General features: G+C 43.2%; 1 protein-coding gene across 1 annotated transcript; it reads left to right on the plus strand.

The window, feature by feature from the left end:
* The first annotated feature begins 5,806 nt into the window (after nt 1–5,806).
* Nucleotides 5,807–22,674, plus strand: DDX3X (DEAD-box helicase 3 X-linked). The gene is made up of 17 exons (XM_049767230.1): nt 5,807–5,942; nt 8,331–8,388; nt 10,493–10,540; nt 13,004–13,136; nt 14,036–14,188; nt 14,271–14,370; nt 14,816–14,951; nt 16,329–16,414; nt 16,598–16,696; nt 16,951–17,111; nt 17,782–17,926; nt 17,996–18,140; nt 18,658–18,839; nt 18,929–19,046; nt 19,376–19,529; nt 19,775–19,914; nt 20,039–22,674. Exons 1-17 carry the CDS (start codon nt 5,898–5,900, stop codon nt 20,116–20,118), a joined length of 1,983 nt encoding a protein of 660 aa, XP_049623187.1. The 5' UTR covers nt 5,807–5,897; the 3' UTR covers nt 20,119–22,674.
* The last annotated feature ends 1,484 nt before the right edge of the window (nt 22,675–24,158 follow it).

The following is a 24,158-nucleotide window of genomic DNA, read 5'->3' on the forward strand; positions in this document are numbered from 1 at the left end:
TGGCGTAAGATGGTACCTTGGCGTTTTTTGATTTGCATCTCCCTGATGATTAGTGACGGTGCCCTCCTTGCACCCAGAAGCTCTAGTCTTCTCTGGCCTGCTAAGCAAGCAGCCCGCTTACCCTTTGTGTCCCCCTCCCCTCCCCCTCTCCATAGACTTCAGAACCTCTGTCCTAGGCTTCCCTAGGCTTCATTCCTCAGACTCACTGCCTGAATGAAGGCAGGACACTGGTTTTTTTCTATTTGAAAGTATGTTTCATATTAATTAGAGGCAGAGAAGCTGCCCAGAGACATAAATTTGGCTTTTGTCTTGCTGTCTTTGTGGAAGGAAAGGTACCAGATCGACTCTTTGGAAGGAACATCATGGAAGAACATTCACGGGCTCAGGTCTCTCGGGGGAGATTTTAGATGCGCAGTCATAACCGAGAATCTAAAGGCTCCTCTTTTTCCCTTCACAACTATTATGTGTCTTTCTAGCTCCGTTCTCCTAATTATTGTAAATTACCTGGCTTTAGGAGTCCATCTGCTTTATCTCCAGCACCGAACAAACAAACAAAACTCCAAAAAGGCTATTATACATTTAGAACATAAAAGGAGGCTCAGTAGGCAACTGCTTTTACCTCCAAGCCTCTAATTAGCTTCTGATTACAGGGGAGTTCCATCCTCCCTGAACTCGACTCTCCCCTTGCAGCTGGGAGTACAGGGAGGGATAGGCAGGCGACTCCTGAGGCCTCGCCTTTAAATGCTGGAGTGGGGGCTGGGGGTTGGCTGGGAGGAGAACTGGCAATCCCGACTTTCCTTGACTCAAGTGTAGACATTTCTCTCTCTCGGAATCCCTTTATTTCTGTTTGTGTGCACTAGCGACAAGAACTCTGCAAGGCTGACTCATATCTCTCTGCCAGGTTGTAGGTTTTCAGCACATGCTTTGCCTCACCAGAATGTGACTTCAGTTTAGTTCGGTCCCTTAGAACGGGGAAGAAATTTGCCTAATACCGTCAGTGGAAGCCAAATCAGGGACACAGTACACACAACTAGTGCCCTTCTGCGACTCCCTCGCCATCCTTAGTGCAGTCCTGACTTTCGTCACTTCCCTCTTCTCAGAAGGGCTCACACTCAACCGCAGCCCCACAGAATGAGTGTCCAGAGGAGAAAAGTGGGTGATCTGAGATCCTGCCAGTGCCAGAACAATCCAGTGGGCTGGGGTAGAAACTGAGTGTGGATATCCACATGTCCCTCGAGGAGTAAGATCTCACTCCATAATTCCAAAGCTCTTTCATTATTACAAAGCCCTTTGAGTCACAATTACCTTTTTTTTTTTTTTTGTGGTTTTTTTGGGTCACACCCAGCAGTGCTCAGGGGTGATTCCTGGCTCCAGGCTCAGAAATTGCTCCTGGCAGGCACGGGGGACCATATGGGATGCCGGGATTTGAACTGATGACCTCCTGCATGAAAGGCAAATGCCTTACCTCCATGCTATCTCTCCGGCCCCTCACAATTACCTTTTGAGGTAGAAACTGGATTGCTTCTTTATTTTATTATTATTTTGTCTGGAGCCCAAATTCAGCAATACTCAGGGGTTTCCCCTTGCTTTGTATTTCTGGTGGTGCTCTCGGGACCGTATGGGATGCTGGGGATGTAATCTGGCTGGGTTTGCTGAGTGCAAGGCAAGTGTCCTATCTGCTGTGCTCCCTGGTTTGTTTCTAACGTTAGAAAGGTTAGAAATAACAGGAGATGAGGCCCAAGAGATAGCACAGCAGTAGGGTGTTTGCCTGCAAGTAGCCGATCCAGGACCAATGGTGATTCAAATCCCAGCATCCAATATGGTCCCCCGTGCCTGCCAGGAGTGATTTCTGAGCCGGGAGCCAGGAGTAACCCCTGAGTGCTGCTGGGTGTGGCCCCAAAACCAGAACAGAAAACACTGAAGTATCAAGGAATTTGCTCAAAGTTACAAAGCCTGTAGGCTGGCTTTTGAAAGACCAGTGCCAGGATGTGTATAATTTTTTAGTTTTAGTGTTTTCTAGTACTTCTGTCACCAGGGCTGGAGGAGGGGTAAAGGTGGTGTAATTAGTGTAATCTAGGTTGCCTGAATCTGGGCACTTAAACTTGCCTGTGTCAGTGAGCAAAATTTCACTGGTTTCAGCTTTTTCTAGCCCTCTCTTTTAGGTCACTTCAAATAAAATTTGCAAATGACTGCTTGGTGGAAAAGTCATTTGGAATTGCTTATGCAAGTTGGCTCATTCTGCCACCTCAAGTGCCCAGCACATCTAGCTTGTTTCCAAGTGGCAAGAAACCTTTGTATGTGCTCCCCACTTCCTTTCTAATTTGATATTTCAATTATAACATATTGATTAACACAGCACCCTGATGATTTGAACTCAGTATGCCTATGCGGCAGGGGTTAATTGAAAAGAGGAAACTGCTCTATCTCTTCATTCTTCTCTGGACTCCCACAGAGGCAGTTCCTTGTTAAAAAATTAAGCTTTTTTGAATTTGTTTTGGTTTTGTTTCTCTTCCTGGCCATCTTGCTGGCTGCTAAAGGTTGGGGGATTTTATTTTTGCATTGCAGGCAGGAAGATGGTGGCCACAAGGACAAGAAAATCTCTGCAGTACAGTCATCCTCCAGGCAACTTGTTAGGACGAGTCGAGAAAGTCCATGCTGGGTTGCAAGGGGACTCTGACAATGATGATGCAGGACAAAGAAAACCTGCTCATCTGAAGCAGCTACTGAAGCAACTCCGCATCCCACTCCTATGTCATGCTGACTAAAATGGATTCCTGTGGAACAGTGGCAATACCAAGGAAATGGACAGTCTGCATACTGGCTATAATGGGTCCAGGGGATTGGACTACCGTAAACGTAGTGGGGCAGACTGATGTAAAGTCCATCATCTAACAGTTTTCTGTAATCAAACTGGGCAGAGTGTGGGGAACGGGAGATAGGTCTACTAGTTGAACTGATAGTTTTTTCTTTTTATGGGGGGCATGCCTGGCAGTGCTCCGGGACTGACTCTCCCTGACTCAACTGGGGCAGCATGGAAGACGACTCCCAGTAATACTTAGGGGACCATGGCATAGATGCTGGGGTTGAGCCTGGGTACCTGTATGCTTTGGTGTGTCTAGCTATTTCCCTGGCTCTGGAGCTCCTGCTTCGAATGCAGAAGCAAGGAGTTCAGCCCCTGGCACCCCCTAGTCCACTCAACACAGTTGGCAGTGACCCCGGAGTACTGAACTGAGAGGAATTCCCCTATTCTTCAGCACCACTATCTGTGATCCAAAAAGAAAACAATAAAAAAATGGAGGCAGAGCTTGTTCCAAAAATTACACATTCCATGGTTGCTCTAGTTAGTTTGAACTGTCAAATTCTATCTGGGAGACTGGAGAAATAGTATAACAAGTAAGGCATTTGTCTTAACAGAGTCCATCATGGAGATTTGTATATTTTTGTTGTCTTATGAATACCAAGGGTGACGGAGGAATCTGGCACAAACATCCTCTAGTCTGTACTATTCTAAGTGTAGAATTAAGACTTGGAAAATCTAATGTATTTCTGAGGCTGGAGAGATAGTACGGCAATTTGCCTCTCAGGTGGGCCAATCTGGATTCGATTCCCCCAGCACACCAGGAGTTATTCCTGAGGGCTGAGCCAGGAATAATACGTGAACACAGAGGTATGGCCCCAACACACAAACAAACAAAAAATGAAATTCAAAGTATTTCTGGCCGATTTGGGTATACAAAGAATAATTCTCATTTTAGCCACATTTGGTGGTGCTCAGAGACCATGACATGCAGGGATTGAAACTCCCATTCCCAAATGCAGCCTTTTGAGCCACCTCCCAGGCCCCTACAAGATGAATTATTTAAGATTCTAGCTACTATCCATTGAAGGTGGATTGTCAGGTTGCAGACTTGACGGGTCCACAAAACACTCATGGCAGCGCTACTGCTTGCTAAAACAAAGCAGTTGTGTTTGCATTAGGCATCTATCTACAATCATCCTTGTGTAGAAGCACCTATGAAAACCTACTAAGACATTCTTGTAGTATCATCTTTTTGCTTTGACTGTACAGTTAGATCGTGTTATTTTGTAATTTGGAAGTTAAATTTATATTATATGAACTCCGATTTCTTAGTTTAGTCTGGTTAAAAGGTGGAGGGGATATTTAAAGGGACGGGTGGTGGTGCTGCTGCTACAGGATCCACACTCTGAAAAGGAGCCGGGGCTTTTACAGGATGATGTAGCTCAGCTGACTCCTTTTATAGATGAGGACATTGAGACCCAAAGCAGTTAGGCAACTCGCCCGACACCAGTGTTCTATTATCTCCCTCTGTCGTTGGAATTTCACTTTCAATTAAAATGTTAAACAAATGGATGGCGAGAGAAGTTAGGATGTAAATTCTATGATGAGAAAGCTATCCGAATTCTGGCAGTACCGACTCCGGGGGATGGTAGAAAAAGTGCGGATAATTTCTCAAGTTAAGGGATAGAAGAGGCAGAAAAGCACGTTTCCTTTTGCCCCTAGCTAGGGACCTCAGGAACCTTCTGTTTAAAAATGGGGCCTTAGCTCTTAAATTGGGACTAAGAGTGTTTAAGGGACCAGTGCAGGGTGTGTGTGTGTGTGTGTGTGTGTGTGTGTGTGTGTGTGTGTGTGTGTGTGTGTGTGTGTGTGTGTGTGTGTGTGGTGTGTGTGTCACCGACGGCAGAAACGATTTCTTTTCTCGTCCACCGCAGTGGCCAGAGGGTCACCCCGACTGCCAGTCGGGCTACGCCTGTGACAGTTCCTTTGGCCGGCTGAGAGATCATTTAGCCACCACCCACGTCCCCAAAGACAGCTGTCAGTGATAGGATTCTTGGGTTTGAAAGGGGCAAACATCTGAGCCTGATTCCCCCCCCCCCGCCCCGGAGGAAACTAGGGAGCTTAAGTAACGAATGCAGTTTCGGTGAAGGGCCGGGGTCCCAGGACGGGGGTGCAAACCACCCGCTTATGTTCAGCGAGCAGTCGTCTCCATTGTCTCCGGACCTCGGGAGGCGGGGCGGGGGGGGCGCACTAGTTGGGGGGGCGCCGGGTTCGTGGACCAGGAGGGGCTGCTGCATTTCTAGGCAGCACTGCCTAGGAACCGCGTGGCAAGGAGTATGGCCACCGCTGCCCCTCCGCTTCCCCCTCCCCCCTCGATCACTTTCCCTTCCCCCCATTCGGAACACTACTTTAAAGCACGATTCTTGCTTCACAAAATGGCCACCGCGGCGACACCTGCGGCCACGTGACCCGCGTTTTTCTCTCTTCCCACCCCTCGTTATGGCTCCGGGTTTCCTTTGGTTCAACTCTAACTTGGGGGGGAAGTCAGCCCGTGGAAAGGCGAAATCTCGTTAGGCTGGAGACCTTTCACATATCTAAAAATCAGGAAGACTGAAAACAAAAAAAAAAGGAAGAAAAAAAAGGAAGAGGAAGGCAAACTGGAGGAATCGGGAATGGAAAAGAAAAAAGAAGCCCGAGGTTAAAATTTGAAGGTTTTCCCAGCCGGCGGACGAGATCTCGTGAGATCGCGAGACTTAAAAAGCGGGTGCGGGGCTACTGGGAGTGGGAAACTGAGCTTCTAGCAAACTAGGGCTCTGAGCGCTAAGGAAGGACGCGGAGACGCAGGCGCGAGTGACGACGAAATCCCGCGATGTTTGAGCGAGAGAAGCTCACAGTAGCTGGGCAGAAGTCGTCTCGGCAGAGAGGAGGAGCGAGAAGGCGGGCTTGCGCCGTACGCGCTGACGTAGAGGCTGCCAAATGGGTATATTAACGCCGTGGCGGCGCCGTCTGCTCTTAGCTGCAGATCTCCCGCGAGAGGTCCTTTGCGGTGAACCAGTACACTCAGCGGCGGAAGATTCCGAGTTCTCGGTACTCTTCAGGGATGAGTCATGTGGCGGTGGAAAATGCGCTCGGGCTGGACCAGCAGGTAAGCTGTAAGGAGCGGCACTGTGGTGGCTGAATTGCATGCGGTCCCGAACCTGACGGAGCCGATGGCGTAGCGCTAGCAGGCGCCCTGCGCTCTTTTTTCAGGGTGCCGCGGGCTGCGGGGTGCTTGTGACTTGGAGCTCCGGCCGAGCGGCTTGGCCGCTCCAATGCAGTGGCGGCCGTCGCTCGCGCCGGGGCTTGGCTTGGCTCGAGGTATTGTCCCCGGGCCGAGCACAATGGCGGCTTTTGTGTGCGTGCGCAGGCGGGCGGGGGGGGGAAGCCCGGGGATGCGCGCGCACCCGCGGCGGCACGTACGCGCGCTCCTCGACTTAGGAGTGACCCGCGGTTTGGGGTGCGGGGTGCACGAGCCGGAGGGGGGCGCTGCACGCGGCCGGAGCACCTAGGGCGCCTTTTCTGCTTGCGCGCGGGCCGGATCTAGCTCCCGGGACCCGGGGGCGCCGGGGTGCGCGCGTGCGCGCGGAGCGAGGGGGGGGGCTGGTGGTCCTGGAATGTGGGAGGGGGCGGCGCGGGGAGGGCGCCCGGACTCGGGGTAATGGCGGCCGCCGCCTTTGTGTGCCGCAAGGCGGCTGGCTGGTGCTGCGGGCCCACTAGCGGGCGAGAGGGCGGCGGTGCACCCGGAGCGGAGCTAGCGCGGGGCGGCGGGGTGGCTCCCGGGCTGCTAGGCTCGCGCCGGCTCGCTCCATCCCTCGCACCTTGGGGCGCTCTGAGCCCGGCGGGCGAGGCGGCGTTTCCGGAGTGGAAAGTTTTGTGACGTACATTAGGGAGAAGTGGGGGGGTGAAGGGGGGAAGCAAGGGCCGCCGCGGCGCCCGGGCTCTCGAGAGATCGAGGTGGAACCCGGCGGCCAGATGTAAGGCGTCAGGGATTTGGCGCGCCCCTTTAATGCTTCCTGGCTTCGGGGTTGGCTCTGGGGCCCTTTGGCCTCGTGCCGCGCATGGGGGTTCAGAGGGCGCCGGGGGGTGGCGGATGGCAGAGACCCCGGGATGGTGTGAACGTTGCTCCCGCGATGTGATTGATTGGGAATTGGAAGGAGGTGCTGAACGGGCCAGAGGCTAAATACCTAGGAATTGGCGCTCAGGAGGAAATAAAAAGAGTTGTTGACTTGTTGCTGCTTGTGAAGTTCAGTTTTGAAATAGGTCAGAGGGCCATCGTCGGAGTCAGAATTTCCTCTTCTGTGGGTTTCGGGGGTAGAGGAGAGAGGAGGCTGCCTGATGGCAGGAAGTAGGCATCTCTGCAGCCTTCAGCTGGCAGTCCCGTGGGCTGTGGCAAACGAAGCTTCTCCACACACTTTAGGGATCACCTATGTGGTGAATTGGAGCCACACACAATCTGGTCCCCGTGCTCTGAGTCTGAACAGTTTTTGTACCCGAGTGTGCCATAAAGGACCTTTGGCAAGCAACAAGGAACCTCAGCTTTGTTATCATGGAATTGGGGGAAGCATGGTAGTAATCCTGTAGTAGTAGTTTTCATTTTTATGTACTTTAAAAATGTAGAATTATTCATTGTAAAACCTGCCCCTCCCCACCTCACCAACTACTGAAGTTCCATAGTATCAGTCCCTTGAGTGTAACTCGCTCGGAGAGAAAGTGCGACAGCATTTTGCTAATAGAAATTTTAGAAATGAGGAAGGTGCCTAATAAACAGTTTTGTTTTATGTGCCTTATGCATTTATTGCTTTTTCTGGAGACTTGTGGTTGTAGTTTTTTTTTTTTTTTGGATAAGAATTAACATCTGGCTCCAGTTTTCAATGACCTCCCCATAGCTTGCTATTTGACTCATAACTAATGAGCTTTTGACAGAGGACTTCTGGTCTCTTGTACTTTGTAAACGGTCTGCAACTTTATAAAATATTTATTTTGGCATAGTGTCTTCCCTCCACCTTCTCATTCCTATATGGACTATGGTTAGTCACTACAGAATGTGATACCAGCTTTCTGCCACAAGTGAAAGGGAATGGGTAGAAATCTAAGAGTATTGTGTACCAATGATGCCCTTTATGCCAAAACCCTTGAACTTGCTTCAAGGAGTTAAACTGGGAGAATAAGCTGGTACCTGGTTCATGGGATTGTGCTTAAAATTGATCGAATTTTGATTAGGTTAACACAGAAACGGCATTTTGAGCGAATAACTGAAACTTGGACCCCATTTCTTTGAATAGTACCCACATCGTGGTGTGCTGCCTTCTGCACATAGTAAGATCATGCATTTGCTTGAAACGGCAGTCTTCCACTGCACATGCTCTATCCCATTTTCACCGACTTTTACAGCACCCAAGTAATCAAGGCAACCAGTGCTAGTAAATGCTAGTAGTAAGGGCTAGTTCTTAGTGCAGTTTTTCCACAGGCGGCTAACCATTTCACTCTCTCCTAGTTTGCTGGCCTAGACCTGAACTCTTCAGATAATCAGAGTGGAGGAAGTACAGTCAGCAGTAAGTAAAACATTTCATGAGTGCTGAATATTAATCTTTTATTTGACAGTTCATATTTAATCCCTTCAAGTGTTGCTGGGGGAGAGGTTTGAAGAAGCATGTAGACTGTGTGGCTAAGGATTACTGCCATTACTTAGTGATCAGTTGTTTAAAGACTTGTCTTTGGAAATTAAAAGAGGACTAGTTTTCTTGAATAAAGGCAGGTCATCACTAGAATCTAAAATAACCCTGACATTAACTTTATAAGATTTGACATCCCTAGTGAATTTTTTTTGAATTTTTAAATTAAAAATTGGGTCACACTTGGTGATGCCCCAGGCTTACTCCTGGCAATGCTCTCATGGGAGCCAAACCCAGATCAGCTGTATAAAAGGCAAAGGTCCACGTCCACCCTTGTGAATCATAACAGCAATTTAGAGATGGTGGAGATGTGTCCCTCATGTTAGAGGAAACCTAAGTAGATTAAGACTTCAATTTAAGGGAATATGCCTGGTCATTGGCTACCCTGCTACATTTTTTCCTGCAAGAAATGGGTTTACTGAGAATAAAGCTATTTGGAATCTTGGGAAGTTAGGATTTTAAATGGTTTGAATTTAAATTGTTCCCCCTTCCCTTTTGGTTTGTGGGCCACACTCAGCTTTGCTCAGATTAATAATACTCCTGACTACTCAAGGAATCGCTCCTAGCAGGCTCAGGGGACCATATGGAATACCAAGGCTTGAACCTAGGTTTGTCCTGGGTCAGTCACGTGCAAGGCAAAGGCCCTACTGCTGTGCTATCACTCCATCCCCAAATTTTTTTTTTGTTTTTTGGTTTTTGGGCCACACCCAGTGACGTTCAGGGGTTACTCCTGGCTATGCGCTCAGAAGTCGCTCCTGGCTTGGGGGACCATATGGGACGCCAGGGGATCGAACCGCGGTCCGTCCAAGGCTAGCGCAGGCAAGGCAGGCACCTTACCTCTAGCGCCACCGCCCGGGCCCCTCCATCCCCAAATTTAAAATATTTTTTTTTTGGTTCTAGTGTAAGGAAGTTTCTGGCCCAAAGTGGAATGGAGAGGAGGGGAGATGATGACTATGTGGTGGGATTAAACCCAGTTTTCCTGCATCAAAATGTGCTTCAGCCCTCCCCCTGCTATTTTTGGAAATAAGTTAGAATAATATTTTAATTTTAATACTAAAAAATGGATTTACAGAATACTTAAATAGGTGAAATTAGTATTAAGATATTAGGGAATTTCAGTGGTTTATTACTTAATATGTATACTTAAATTCATCTCACTTAAATTTGAGATTAAAATCTCAAAATTCATCATTTGAATACTGGTCTTTTTAAAAACCTATTTATACAAGTGATGAAATAATTCAGATTGTAGGCTTTACTAGTATTATATTTGATAATTCTTTAGGGTATTTTTTCTTTACGATATTTTAATTTTGCTTCTTAAACATTGTCTAGTTTGTTCTGACTGAAATTCAGCAAGCCCAGATAGTGAAATAATGGGCAAGGCAGCTGAATTTGCTTGTTCCCCTATACCACATACAGTTCCCCTGAACACTGCCAGTAGTCCCCTTTAAGTACTATCAGTTGTGTGTGTCCCCCCCCCCCCCCCCAACAAAACAAAAGCAACCTCCCAGGCTAGGAGGGTAGCTCTGTAAAAACAACAGAAAGTTGCTAGCCAAAACTTGTAGTTCCTGGAGATATTTTTTTTATATTGGCAATATTTTCTGTATATTTTGAAACTTAGGATAAAAACAGAAAGTCCTTAGTGCCAAATTGTGTGATTTATTGCATAGTACTGAGACCATTTTTGTTGATAGTCAATAAAGACCTTGGGTATAGTGATTAAAGTGTAATATCCAAAAAGGTGATTTATAAATTGAATATATTTGTGGGTTTTAACAATCAGGTTCCAACTCAAATTGTGATCTTTAGAATTCTTTAAAGTACCCATTGAAAATAAAAAGATTTTTTTTTCCCTTTTCAATTTTTAAATAGAGTGGAAGGTCTTGAGAGTTAATTTTTTTGAGAGTCAATGTTTTTCCAGGACTTTGGAGTAAACATTTTGGTTAAGAGCCTTAAGTATTTTTTGGCATTTTTATTTCAGAAGGACGCTATATCCCTCCTCACTTAAGGAACCGAGAGGCTACTAAAGGTAAGTTTTTGGAAATAATAATAGTCCTTGTAGTTTGAAAGCAGAACCTTAGGGGAATGAGTACCAGGCAGTCTATAGAGATTGTACTCTGCTCTCTAATCAGAACTACTAGTAATACTACTAGTTCAACATTAGAATCCACTCATTTGGGGTTAAATAATTTCATGTCACAGTGGATGATAGTTTTTATGGTTTTATCACTAGTTTATGCTTACTCTCTTTGTAATCATTCATATTATAACATTTTGAAACCAGTAAGTAGGTGCCCAACTGTATAAACTACATCTTGATAACCCAGTTACTTGTCTTGCAGAGGTGTCAAAATGAAGATGGTGGGTGGTTATTGCAGAATCATTAGTAGATTTATATATAGTACTGGTCACTCTCAATAAGTTGATGATTTTTTTTTGTTTTTTTTGGGCTACACCCATTGATGTTCAGGGGTTACTCCTGACTATCTGCTCAGAAATCATTCCTAGCTCGGCAGGCTATATGGGATGTTAGGGACTGACTTATGCAAGGCAAGCGTCCTATCACTGCGCTACTGCTCCAGCCCATTTTTTCCTCTTTCTGTTTTTCTTTCTTTTTTTTGGGATGGGGGGAGCCACACTCAGTGACACACAGGGGTTACTCCTGGCTCTGTGCTCAGAAATTGCTCTCCTGGCTTAGGGGACCATATAGAATTCCAGGGGATTGAACCGTGGTCCGTCCTGGGTCAGCCCTACTGCTGCCACCACTGCTCTGGCCCCAAGGATGATTTTCTGGTTTCATCTTTATCCTATATACCTCTTCATTTGAAATATTTTGTTTGAAATATATCATAACCCCTGCTCTTCTCCCATAACTTGTAATGTGGCTAGTAGGTGTTTTAAGTCACAGTGAAATTGCTGGAGTGCTCTATATTCTGTAAAATATTGAAATTCAGAGGTTCAGCAAAAACCAAAGATCAAGGATAGAAAATACATTAGATAAAGACAGTAGGATTTGACAGGTGGAGAAAATTTATAGGAGCTTTTAGTTTTTTTGTCTTTATATCCAATCTATTCTCACTGTCCTTGGCAATACACTATTAAAATCTTATTTATGGGTCGGAGCAATAGCACAGCGGTAGGGTGTTTGCTTTGCTTGCATCTGACCCATGACAGACCTGGGTTTATTCTCTGGCATTCCATATGGTCCCCCAAACCTGCCAGGAGTGATTTCTGAGCGCAGAGCCAGGAGTAACCCCTGAGCACCACTGGTGCTCAAAACAAAACAATAAAACATCTTATTTTTACTAGATCACTTAGTTATGGTGTCCTTATTCCTAATTACTGCAGTATGTTTTTTGTCTTCAAGAGTGTTTTTCCTTTTCCTGAAATGTACTATCTGGAATTGTTCCTCACATATATATTTTTCTTCCCCCTTTGTTGCAGTGAGAGGGGAAATTGGGGGAGGTGGTGCCAGATGTTTCAGTGCCTGAATAGGATGGCAAGGAGAGAAACCCCTCCCACTGATTGATTGTCCCATGGCTGGTGAATACTGGGGCAGAAGGAGAGTAACTTCCAACATTCTTCTGTTGAATCAAGTGTCAACTCAGTTTGTTGAACCTCTCTTTTGATTAGGCTAAATTACATCTTTGTTCATCTTAGTAGCAACAGTTAAGAACGTGTAGGGGTGGACTGTAGAGATATATCGGACAGAGGATAAAGTGCTTGTCAAGCATTTGGTCAAAAGCCTGTGTCCCCCCCCCATTGGTCCCCTTAGCTCCACCAAGAGGATTCCCATCATTGCAGGGCATGGCCCTGAACAAAGGTTTTCCTGGTTTCCTAGACATTCCTAATTCTTGTTTGACTGGTCCTCCCATTATGTAAATAGCACTATTAGTACTGTTAATTAAAAAGTGCTTTATTTAAATACTTGGCAAGGTGTGTTTTAAATGGATACCACCTTTGAGAAACATTGTATATATGTAATAATGGTAATTTTTTCCTAGAAAAATCTGTCCCAAATAGGAAAGAAAATGAAAAATAGTGGTCATCTAGCAATTTCATGATAGTTGTTGCAGGCAAAGAGTCAGTATTCATTCATACAGAACTTTAAAAATGATACTAGTGCTGTGGGGAATGAATGATTAGTACTGAAGAGTTGGGATTTAGCAGTGGTTTGCATCAACACATTGTCTTTTTGTTTTTGTTTTTGTTTTTTTGGGCCACATCCCTTTGATGCTCAGGGGTTAATCGCCCCTGGCTTAGGGGGACCATATGGGACTCCGGAGATCGACTAGCCGACTAGCGCTTGCAAGGCAGACACTTTACCTCTAGCGCTACCTTCCCGGCCCCACATTGTCTTTTTTTTTTTAGGAGTATCTTTAATTTCCACTAGCAGACTCTCCAACCCACCAAGATAGTGGAGGGTTTCCAACTCAGAAGCATAGGAATCCAGTTTCAAATCTAATTAATAGTCTTATGCTTTTTATTGAAGGATTTTATGATAAAGACAGTTCAGGGTGGAGCTCCAGTAAAGATAAGGATGCATACAGCAGTTTTGGATCTCGTGGTGATTCCAGGGGGAAGTCAAGCTTCTTCAGTGATCGAGGAAGTGGATCACGGGGAAGGTAAGTGATTACCTGTACATACAATATAAATTTAGGAATAGCCTTTAATTTGATAAGTCCTATCTTGTTAGTCAGCTTGATAATGGTGTACTGTGTACTTGGATGTATCACATTCTGTTTAATCAATCCTTGTGTTTTCTTACCTGTAAGGTCTTTATTGAATTGAACTGGTGATAAGGAAGTAGAGTAAGTAGAGTAGAACAACAACATGCCCTTTGGCATAATAAAACCAACTTTTGTATCTTCCTAGTTTCTATGTACTCTCTTAAAAGGAGTGAATTTATCTACGAATGCCCTAATTTGGGTGAGGTTTATGTGGTTCTATTCTCTGACAAAATTTTTAAGCACCTTATATTTCTGATTACACAAGAGTGGCTGGCACCTCTCATGCACCTCATAGCTGTGGTTAGTCCTGTGTGTCCAGATTTTTCGCAAACAGGCCTAAAACTAAAACATCTCAAACCAGGTAAGGATTATTTCTATTTATCATCCAGTCTGTCAGATAGGTAAATTATCCTTAAATGACTTCATAGTATAACTGGAACAATTTATGTTTGGTGTACTGTTACCTTTTTTCTACTACTAAATTTATCTGGATGAAAACTTAATAAAAATGGAAATAATGTGCTAATTTAAAAGATGGGAAACTTTAGTCTAATTTTGTCATGTATGAGTTCTGTGTAGGCCTTGTAGTTTTACAGAAATGACCTTGACCTTTGGTATCTGGTATCATTTCTATAACTTCGTATGATCTTGCTAGAGGGTCTTATTGGTCAAGAAAGCCTGGGCAACTTTGATAACCTTCATGTCTAAGAGAATTCCATTTCCTGTTAGGAGGGTAGTGGGGGCCTAATTGTGGTTCCAGAATCCAATTGTGATGAATTGCATGTACTTTTCAGATTTGATGATCGGGGAAGGAGTGATTACGATGGTGGCCGCGGTGACAGAAGTGGCTTTGGAAAATTTGAACGTGGTGGGAATAGTCGCTGGTGTGACAAATCTGATGAAGATGATTGGTCAAAACCACTCCCTCCAAGTGAACGCTTGGAACAGTAAGTTTTTGAAATGTGTAGTAATTTTGACTAGGCCTTATGAACCTCACATAACAAATACTACCAACTATTTTGATTCCAGGGAACTCTTTTCTGGAGGCAACACTGGGATTAACTTTGAGAAGTATGATGACATTCCAGTTGAGGCAACAGGAAATAACTGTCCTCCACACATTGAAAGTGTAAGTATTTTGTGTGACCTTTTCAGACAAGCAAAGTGTAAATGGTTTCACAGCATGTCAGAATGAAAACAGGTTTCCCTGAAAAGCAATAGGTAGAGTAGATGTGCTTTATTTAAACATTCATGGTGATGCTGATGGTGGTGGTTCATGAGCCACACCCAGCTGTGCTCAGGAAGTTAACTCCTGGCAGGCTTGGGAGATCATATGGAATGCTGGGGATCGATTCCAAGTCTGCCACGTGCCCTACCCACTGCAGCACTCTGGCCCTGAACAACTTTTAAAAGTTAAAAGGACTTTGTTGCATTATGGAAAGAAAGAGGCAGTTAAGGATAATACATGTGAACTAAAGTATATTTCAGGCTAGTAAGTAACTAGTTATTGTATCATAAAACAAAAGGACTCTATAGTGTTCTGAGCTATCTAACCCTGTTGCATTTCTTGACAGTTTAGTGATGTTGAGATGGGAGAGATTATTATGGGAAATATTGAGCTTACCCGTTACACTCGTCCAACTCCAGTGCAAAAACATGCTATTCCTATTATCAAAGAGAAGAGGGACTTGATGGCTTGTGCCCAAACAGGTAAGCTCACTTTGTGAGATATTTACTCATAATGAGCTGCTTTCTGAAAAAATAAGTACCAAAGAAAATATGTACTGTTTTTGAAATTGCACATAGGAACTTGATCCCCATGTTTAGCCTGTTCAGTTTGAACTTCAATTTAAAGATTCTGGGTGGTGTCTTTGTTCCTTTAAATTATCAGTCTAATACTCCCGTCTGTTGGCATTTATCAGAAAGTTCGTGCTTAATATATCTGGAAGAATAAGATTTGAGAATAGCTATCACCTATGAATGTGGCCAAGAATCAATCCTACAGGGTTCTTCCATGACTAAATTAGCTTCTTGATGTTTGGGGGAGGGTGTTGGGAAAGACCAAGAAAAAAAGGGCAGGAAAGCCTGAAATTCGATCCAAGATTTCTTTTTCTTTCTTTCTTTCTTTCTTTCTTTCTTTCTTTCTTTCTTTCTTTCTTTCTTTCTTTCTTTCTTTCTTTCTTTCTTTCTTTCTTTCTTTCTTTCTTTCTTTCTTTCTTTCTTCCTTCCTTCCTTCCTTCCTTCCTTCCTTCCTTCCTTCCTTCCTTCCTTCCTTCCTTCCTTCCTTCCTTCCTTCCTTCCTTCCTTCCTTCCTTCCTTCCTTCCTTCCTTCCTTCTTTCTTTCTTTTTCTTTCTCTCTCTCTCTCTCTTTCTCTCTTTCTCTCTTTCTCTCTTTCTCTCTCTCTCTCTCTCTCTTTCTTTCTTTCTTTCTTTCTTTCTTTCTTTCTTTCTTTCTTTCTTTCTCTTTCTTTCTTTTTTCTTTCTTTCTTTCTTTCTTTCTTTCTTTCTTCTTCTTTCTTTCTTTCTTTTCTTTCTTTTCTTTCTTTTCTTTCTTTTCTTTCTTTTCTTTCTTTTCTTTCTTTTCTTTCTTTTCTTTCTTTCTTTTCTTTCTGCCAGGAGTATAAACCCTCAGCATAGCTGGGTGTGGCTCTGAAACAAAATTAAGACATATTATCTGGCGTATAAGATGACCCTTCAACCCCTGAAAAACTTCCTATAAAAGTCTTAAAAGTAACTTCTTAAAAGTAAGAGGGGAACGGATCACTCATCCCTGAAGCTGGAATAAGTTTAAGCATGCCGTATACCGGCATATAAAATGACTCCCGACTTTTAGGAAGTTTATCATGGTTCATCTTAAACACCAGAAAATACGGGTAGAAGGAAGTGTTAGAAATTGACATCACCTTTTGAGGCCAAATCTGTGTTTTGTTAGAGATATGGATTAAAGAAATGACTTCTTGGTGTTTTTAATTTTAAATTGTTAAATTTTGGAAATTTTATTTGGCATAAAATAAAACTAGAACTTTAATAGTTAATCAAAGTAATGTTAGGCTTCTCTTTTTGTTAATGAATATACTTTCTTAATAGGATCTGGAAAAACTGCAGCTTTTCTCTTGCCTATTTTGAGTCAGATTTATGCAGATGGTCCAGGCGAGGCTGTGAGGGCCATGAAGGTAAATAGTTCTTCATATATAACATGGGAAATTATAGGACTTTGTAGGTTTAGTCATAAAGGCTTAGTTCTGTCTAATGAAAAGCAATTTTTCAGGTATAATCTGGATATTAAGGAGATTATGTTGTAATGAAAATTTAAAGAGGGTGTTAAGAGTTTAATTAATATATAAATCATTGCTTAGGAAAATGGAAGGTACGGACGTCGCAAACAATTCCCCATTTCCTTGGTACTGGCACCAACTCGAGAATTGGCAGTACAGATCTATGAGGAAGCCAGAAAAGTAAGTATGCATTCAGTGTGAACGCTGTTATGGTGACAAATATGGCTTATGGCCTGAGTGATAAAATTTTTTATGGAGGGGTGTGCTGCACACCTGGTGCTCGGGTTATTCCTGGCTTTGTGTTCAGAACTTAATCCTGGGGCGAACGGACTATATGGGATGCCTGGGGATTAAACCTGGGTGGGCTACATGCAAGGTAAATGCCCTACCTGCTGTGCTATTGCTCTGTACTCCATGATAAAATTTCTTTACAGTTTTCATATCGATCAAGAGTTCGTCCTTGTGTGGTTTATGGTGGTGCTGATATTGGTCAGCAGATTCGAGACTTAGAACGTGGATGCCACTTGTTAGTAGCCACCCCAGGACGTCTGGTGGACATGATGGAGAGAGGAAAGATTGGATTAGACTTCTGCAAGTATGTTCATTTATTAATGTGTGGCATGCAACATTCATTTCTTTTTACAAATATTGGCAATTAGCGTGAGAGATAACTCAGGCAGCCTGAGCATACTTTGCATGAAGATTTGCTTATTGCTTTGTGTTCCTCATGTTGCTGGGTGCCACAAACGCCCAACCCCTGCCCAAAATATGACTTGACATTTGTCTGGTTTTCATTAGCAGTTATCAAAATTTAAGATCTGAGTGATGTATGTAGTGCAAAAAATGTATGTATGATGTATTTTTCTTTTCTTTTTTTTTTTTTTGGTTTTTGGGTCACACTGGGCGGTGCTCAGGGGTTAGTCCTGTGCTCAGGGGTTACTCCTGGCTGTCTGCTCAGAAATAGCTCCTGGCAGGCACGGGGGACCATATGGGACACCGGGATTCGAACCAAACACCTTTGGTCCTGGATCAGCTGCTTGCAAGGCAAACGCCACTGTGCTATCTCTCCGGGCCCTGTATGATGTATTTTTCAAAAAATATAATATTATAGTTATTACAGTAGGACACATTTCCGATGCAGAGCCACATTCCCACAGCAGCAGAATCTTTACCACTTTATTAAGTCCCTTTGTTTTGTACTTAGATTCAACAACTTACACTAAAGGAATGTCTTCTCATGCTACATGTAATCATTTTTATAACAGATACTTGGTGTTGGATGAAGCTGATCGGATGTTGGATATGGGGTTTGAACCTCAGATACGCAGAATAGTTGAACAGGATACTATGCCACCAAAAGGAGTCCGTCACACCATGATGTTTAGTGCTACTTTCCCCAAGGAAATACAGGTATTTGATGCTGCAAATTTTATTTACTCAGGAATTTGTTTGCCTTGATAATAAAACCTTTTCTTACAGATGCTTGCTCGTGATTTCTTGGATGAATACATCTTTTTGGCTGTTGGAAGAGTTGGCTCTACCTCTGAGAACATTACGCAGAAAGTGGTTTGGGTGGAAGATGGAGACAAGCGGTCATTTCTTCTTGACCTTCTAAATGCAACAGGTAAAATGAATAGTTGTAGCATTTTTCTGGTGGCTTAGATATAGTAGGTATATTGAGTGGCCATTATTGCTTTTTCTCCCATTCAAAATACCCATTAGAAAAAATATATTTCAGGGGCCACTGGTATGTTAGTACAGTGGGTAGAGTGCCTTGTACACAACTGAGCCTGGGTTCAGTCTTCAGCATCCTTGAGCACTGCCAGGAATGACCCCTTAGTGCAGTCAGGACTGACCTGTGAGCACCACTGAGTGGTCCCAAATTATAAAAATATTTCAGTTACCTCTCTTTCTTTTCTTGGGGGGGCACACCCGGCCACACTTGGGTTACTCCTGACACTGCATTCAGAAATTGTCCCTGACAGGCTCAAGAAACCATATGGGATCCGGGGTCGCAGTGTATAAGGCAAAAGCCCTACTGCTGTGCTCTCTCTTCGGCCCCAGTTATCTCTGTTTTAACAAGTCAAGTACAAAGCTCAGCTGCTGTTGTTGACTAAAATACTGCAATTTTTCAAATTCAGGCAAAGACTCACTGACGTTAGTGTTTGTGGAGACCAAAAAGGGTGCAGATTCTCTGGAGGACTTCTTGTACCATGAAGGATATGCTTGTACCAGTATCCATGGAGACAGATCTCAGAGAGATCGAGAAGAGGCCCTTCACCAGTTCCGTTCAGGAAAAAGTCCAATCTTGGTGGCTACAGCAGTATGTATATTATGGTCTCACCCTTTTTCAAGTTCAGTCAGTGATTTACTTTTTTAAGTGAGCTGTGTATGACAGATGTTATCTTCCAGGTAGCAGCAAGAGGATTGGACATATCAAATGTGAAACATGTTATCAATTTTGACTTACCAAGTGATATTGAAGAATATGTACATCGCATAGGCCGTACAGGACGTGTGGGAAACCTTGGTAAGTAAGAGGTTGCTTAATGTTCATTTTTCTACCATGCTGCATATATGCATGGGGAAGAGATCTTTTAAATACTAGCTGTCAAGTCTGCTTTAGGTTTTTTTGGGGGTTGGGGGTCACACCTGACAGCACTCAGGGACCATATGTTATGCCGAGAATCAAACTCAGGTCTGTCCTGGGGTCAGGTGCATGCAAGCAAATGCCCTACCATTGTGCTTTCTCTCCGGCCCCAAAGTCTGTTTTTGTTGTTTTTTGAATTTATGTAGAAATGTAAAGACTTAACGCTTCTCAATGGGAGACCTAATAATGTACTTTTGGAACTGTTTTAGGCCTTGCCACCTCATTCTTTAATGAAAGAAATGCAAATATTACCAAGGATTTGCTGGATCTTCTTGTTGAAGCCAAGCAGGAGGTGCCGTCTTGGTTAGAAAGCATGGCTTATGAGCACCACTACAAGGGAGGCAGTCGTGGGAGATCCAAGAGGTAAAGCACCAGATGCTGTGTGCTGTGTCCACTAAAACTTGAAGGCTCTAACATGCTCAATTACCCCAGGCTGCCTTGATCATTTGGGTAAAGGGTACATGTTAAGTTCATGTCAGCTCTTGACTACTAAGGCCTTTCAGATCCTTGAAAGAATGAAGAAAATAGGTCTGGGACAGGCTTGGGAAGCTCTAAAAGGAATTGGGGCTGTGGAGTGAGATTTCATCTCAGTTTTTTTGCCCTTTTAGTAGTCGATTCAGTGGAGGATTTGGTGCCCGGGACTATCGACAAAGCAGTGGTGCCAGTAGCTCCAGCTTCAGTAGTAGCCGTGCAAGCAGCAGCCGCAGTGGTGGCGGAGGCCATGGGGGCAGCAGAGGATTTGGAGGAGGTGATGTTGATTTTTGTTTTTGATCCTTGTAGTGAACAAACAGGCTGGGAGGAGGAGGGTTTAACCTCCCTAGATAGTCTTTTACAATGACTGACTCAATTTCTTTTGGCATTTCTTAATTTAGGTGGCTATGGAGGCTTTTACAACAGCGATGGATACGGAGGGAACTACAACTCCCAGGGGGTTGACTGGTGGGGTAACTGAACCTGCTTTGTAGTAGGTCATCCTGCCAAACAAGCTAATATGGAAACCACATGTAACTTAGCCAGACTATACCTTGTGTAGCTTCAAGAACTCGCAGTACATTACCAGCTGTGATTCTCCACTGAAATTTTTTTTTTAAGGGAGCTCAAGGTCACATGAAAAGATGAAAGGAACCATCAGCAGCCCTGTTCAGAAGTGGTTTGAAGACTTCATTGCTGTAGTTTGGATTAACTCTCCTCCCGCCAAGCCCCATCCCAAACTGCATTTATAATTTTGTGACTGAGGATCATTTGTTTGTTAATGTACTGTGCCTTTAACTTTAGACAACTTTTTATTTTGATGTCCTGTTGGCTCAGTAATGCTCAAGATACCAATTGTTTTGACAAAATAAATTTACTGAACTTGGGCTAAAATCAAACCTTGGCACACAGGTGTGATACAACTTAACAGGAATCATGATTCATCCATAAATATTATAAGGAAAAAACTTATGTGGTAGCCTGCATTAGGGCTTTTTGATACTTGCAGATTGGGAAAAAAACAACAAATGTCTTGAAGCATATTAATGGAATTAGTTTCTAATGTGGCAAATTGTATTAAGTTAAAATTCTGATTTGCTCACTCTATCCTGGATAGGTATTTAGAACCTGATAGTCTTTAAACAAGCCATTCCAGTCATGACGAGGTGATGTATGAATACATGCATACATTCAAAGCACTGTTTTCAAAGTTAATGCAAGTAAATACAGCAATTCCTCTTTCAATGTTTAGGCAGATCATTAACCATGAGCTAGCCAAATGTGGGCATATTATTACAGGGAAAGTTTAAAGGTCTGATAACTTGAAATAGGTTTTTAGGAGAATTCATCTACTTAGACTTTTTAAATGCCTGCCATAAGTGAAATTGAAATGGTAGAATGGCTGACCACAGCAATGACCAGCCCTCATTGGGGCCCTGGATGATTTTTGGTCTAATAACGCATGCTAGTGTTGATGTTTTTTGGTCAAGAGGGTATGAACAGGAAGAATTAATGCAGCAGGCTTTATTTTAAATGCCGATTCACATTACTCTGTTCAAGCTGCGTTGAGATGTTAAACTGGCTTACTATAGACTTTATAAAAAAGGCTCCAGAAGAGTAACTGAAATCTTTGAGATCACACAGGTTGGAAATATGTACATAACTGCACAAGGTGTCAATTCTGCTAAACAGTGCAGTTTTAGTCAGTTTTAGTTGCATAGGTTTCCATTGTATTTATAGTCTTGTTTATGCTAAATCTGGCCAAAGATGAGCATTGTCCACCACTAAAATGCCTCTGCCACTTTGAATTCTGGGCTAATTTTTTGGCCAGAATGCAGTGATCAAAACACTCAAACTTTTTACAGTGGCACAGGAAGACTGGCAAAAATTTCCTAAAGTGCAATAGATTTTCAAGTGTATTGTGCCTTGTTCTAAAACTTTTATTAAGTAGGTGCACTTGACAGTATTGAGGTCATTTGTTATGGTGCTATTTCAATTAGTCTAGGTTTAGGCCCTTGTACATTTTGCCCATAACTTTTTACAAAATACTTCTTTTATTGCACATTCAGAGAATTTTATATATATGTCTTGTGTGCGTGTCCTTAAACTTCCAATCTTATTTTGTCTCTTGGAGATTGTTGAACGCAGCTTGTCTAGGAAGGGGATGGGAGTATTAGATTCTAAAATTTATTCGGGACCATGGGAATGATAGTTGGGAAGAAAACTATTTGCACACGACAGATTTCTAGATACTTTTTGCTGCTAGTTTTATGTAATATTTATTGAACATTTTGACAAATATTTATTTTTGTAAGCCTAAAAGTGATTCTTTGAAAGTTTAAAGAAACTTGACCAAAAGACAGTACAAAAACACTGGCACTTGAATGTTGAATGTCACCGTATGCGTGAAATTATATATTTCGGGGTAGTGTGAGCTTTTAATGTTAAGTCATATTAAACTCTTAAGTCAAATTAAGCAGACCCGGCATTGGCGGTGTAGCCATAACTTTCTGATGTTAGTAAAAACAAAATTGGCGACTTGAAATTAAATCATGCCAAGGTTTTGATACACTTGTCTTAAGATATTAATGAAAACACTTCAAAACACTGATATGAAGTGTCCAGATTCTCAGATGTTTGTTGCGTGAGTTTTGTTTAGTTGTGTGTATTTTTTTTCCAGTGAATGTCTGGCACATTGCAATCCTCAAACATGTGGTTATATTTGTTGTATTGGCATAATCAGTGGCTTGTACATTCAGCGATAGCATTTGAGCAAGTTTTACCGCAAACACACACTTTCAGTTAATAAATAAGGTTCCAAAATTACTTGAGTGGATTTAAACTTGCTGAATGTAAAGATTGAACTTCAAGCCACTGTAGCTTTAGTAATTGCTTATTGTATTAGTTTAGATGCTAGCACTGCATGTGCTGTGCATATTCTGATTTTATTAAAATAAAAAGTTGAACTGCACAGTCTCGTTTTCAGTTGTGGTTTATAACTAGAGGTGAAAATAAAGTTGTGCTCTTGCCTGTAGAATTGTAAGATGTAATTTTTTGTGGTCCATTGTTAAAATCGGGATGGGATGTATGTTTTACGGAGACGAGTTAATTTATATAATCAAGTATTCCTACTTGATAAAGATAAGTGTTTGGATAATGTGCTAAAAGGGTTTTTTTTTAAAAGAGTGGATGGAAATCTTTAAAATCACGAGTTACAGGTTAGTTAGAATACAAAGCAGTTATATATGGGTAACATTCCTCTTTGGAGGGAGGGCACAATACCTGGCTCACTCAGGAGTACTCTGTGGAATCTGACCATATGGGGTTACTGGTGGGATCAATCAACCTAGGCGGTCGTGCAAGGCCAATTCCCTACCTGCTGTACTATCTAGTCCAGGAGCCTTGTTTTATTAGAGGTAAAAGTCAAATGAATGGGGCTGAGGATGTGGCTTGGGTGGGTAGACCCCACAAATGCCCAGGGTTTGATTCCCACTGCACATAAATGTGCTAATACCTTTAAGTAGTAAGTATTTATTGTTGGGGAATCCACAATACCACAATATACTGTGAGGATGAATGAAATGTCCTGGGCACCAGCTAAATCTTCCTTGTTAGGATTTCGGGTTCCCTTTGGTACCTGACATTTCTGTACCCTGGTGCAAGATTGTACCAATCAACACCTGATGTGACAATCATGACTGAATAGCCAAAGTACAAGTTAGGTGCGAATCATACAAAATTGCTTTTGGTGTTTATTTTGGGGGGTGTTGGGTCACACCTGGCTGTGCTCAGAGGTTACTCCTGGCAGGCTCGGGGGATAAGATGGGATGCCGGGATTTGAACATTCACCTCCCTCCACTCTAGGTGCTTTTTTTCATCTATTTGGCCATATGACCCTGTGACCCTTGGGGCTAACTTACAGTTCTGCTCAGAGATCACTTGTAATGGTGTGTCAGGGATCAAACCTGGGTCAGCTGCTTACTAAGCAAGCCCCCATCCACTGTACATTTGTTTTGGGGCCATCCCTGGCAGCACTAGGCATACTCCTGGCTCTGCAACCAGAAATCACTCCTGGCAGGCTCTGGACCATATGGGATACTAGTGATTGAACCCCATTGGCCGTGCACAAGGCAAGTGCCCTACCTGCTATGCTATCACTCTGGCCTCTACTTTTTTTTTTTTTTTTGGTTTTTTTTGGGCCACACCCTGTGACGCTCAGGGGTTACTCCTGGCTATGCGCTCAGAAGTTGCTCCTGGCTTCTTGGGGGACCATATGGGACGCCGGGGGATCGAACCGCGGTCCATCCTAGGCTAGCGCAGGCAAGGCAGGCACCTTACCTCCAGCGCCACCGCCCGGCCTCTGGCCTCTACTTAATGGTAGTTTTACACATCATTTAAATGCCCTATATTTCAGGTTACTTTAATATTCTGCTAAGGTTAAGGTGCTAAGCCAAGGTTTTTTAGTTTTAACTCAGTATTTCTATTTACTGGGTTTCTATAGTTTAATAAGTTTAACTATTG

The sequence above is a fragment of the Suncus etruscus genome, chromosome X (genome assembly GCF_024139225.1).
Source record: "Suncus etruscus isolate mSunEtr1 chromosome X, mSunEtr1.pri.cur, whole genome shotgun sequence".
NCBI classification, from domain to species: Eukaryota; Metazoa; Chordata; class Mammalia; order Eulipotyphla; family Soricidae; genus Suncus; species Suncus etruscus.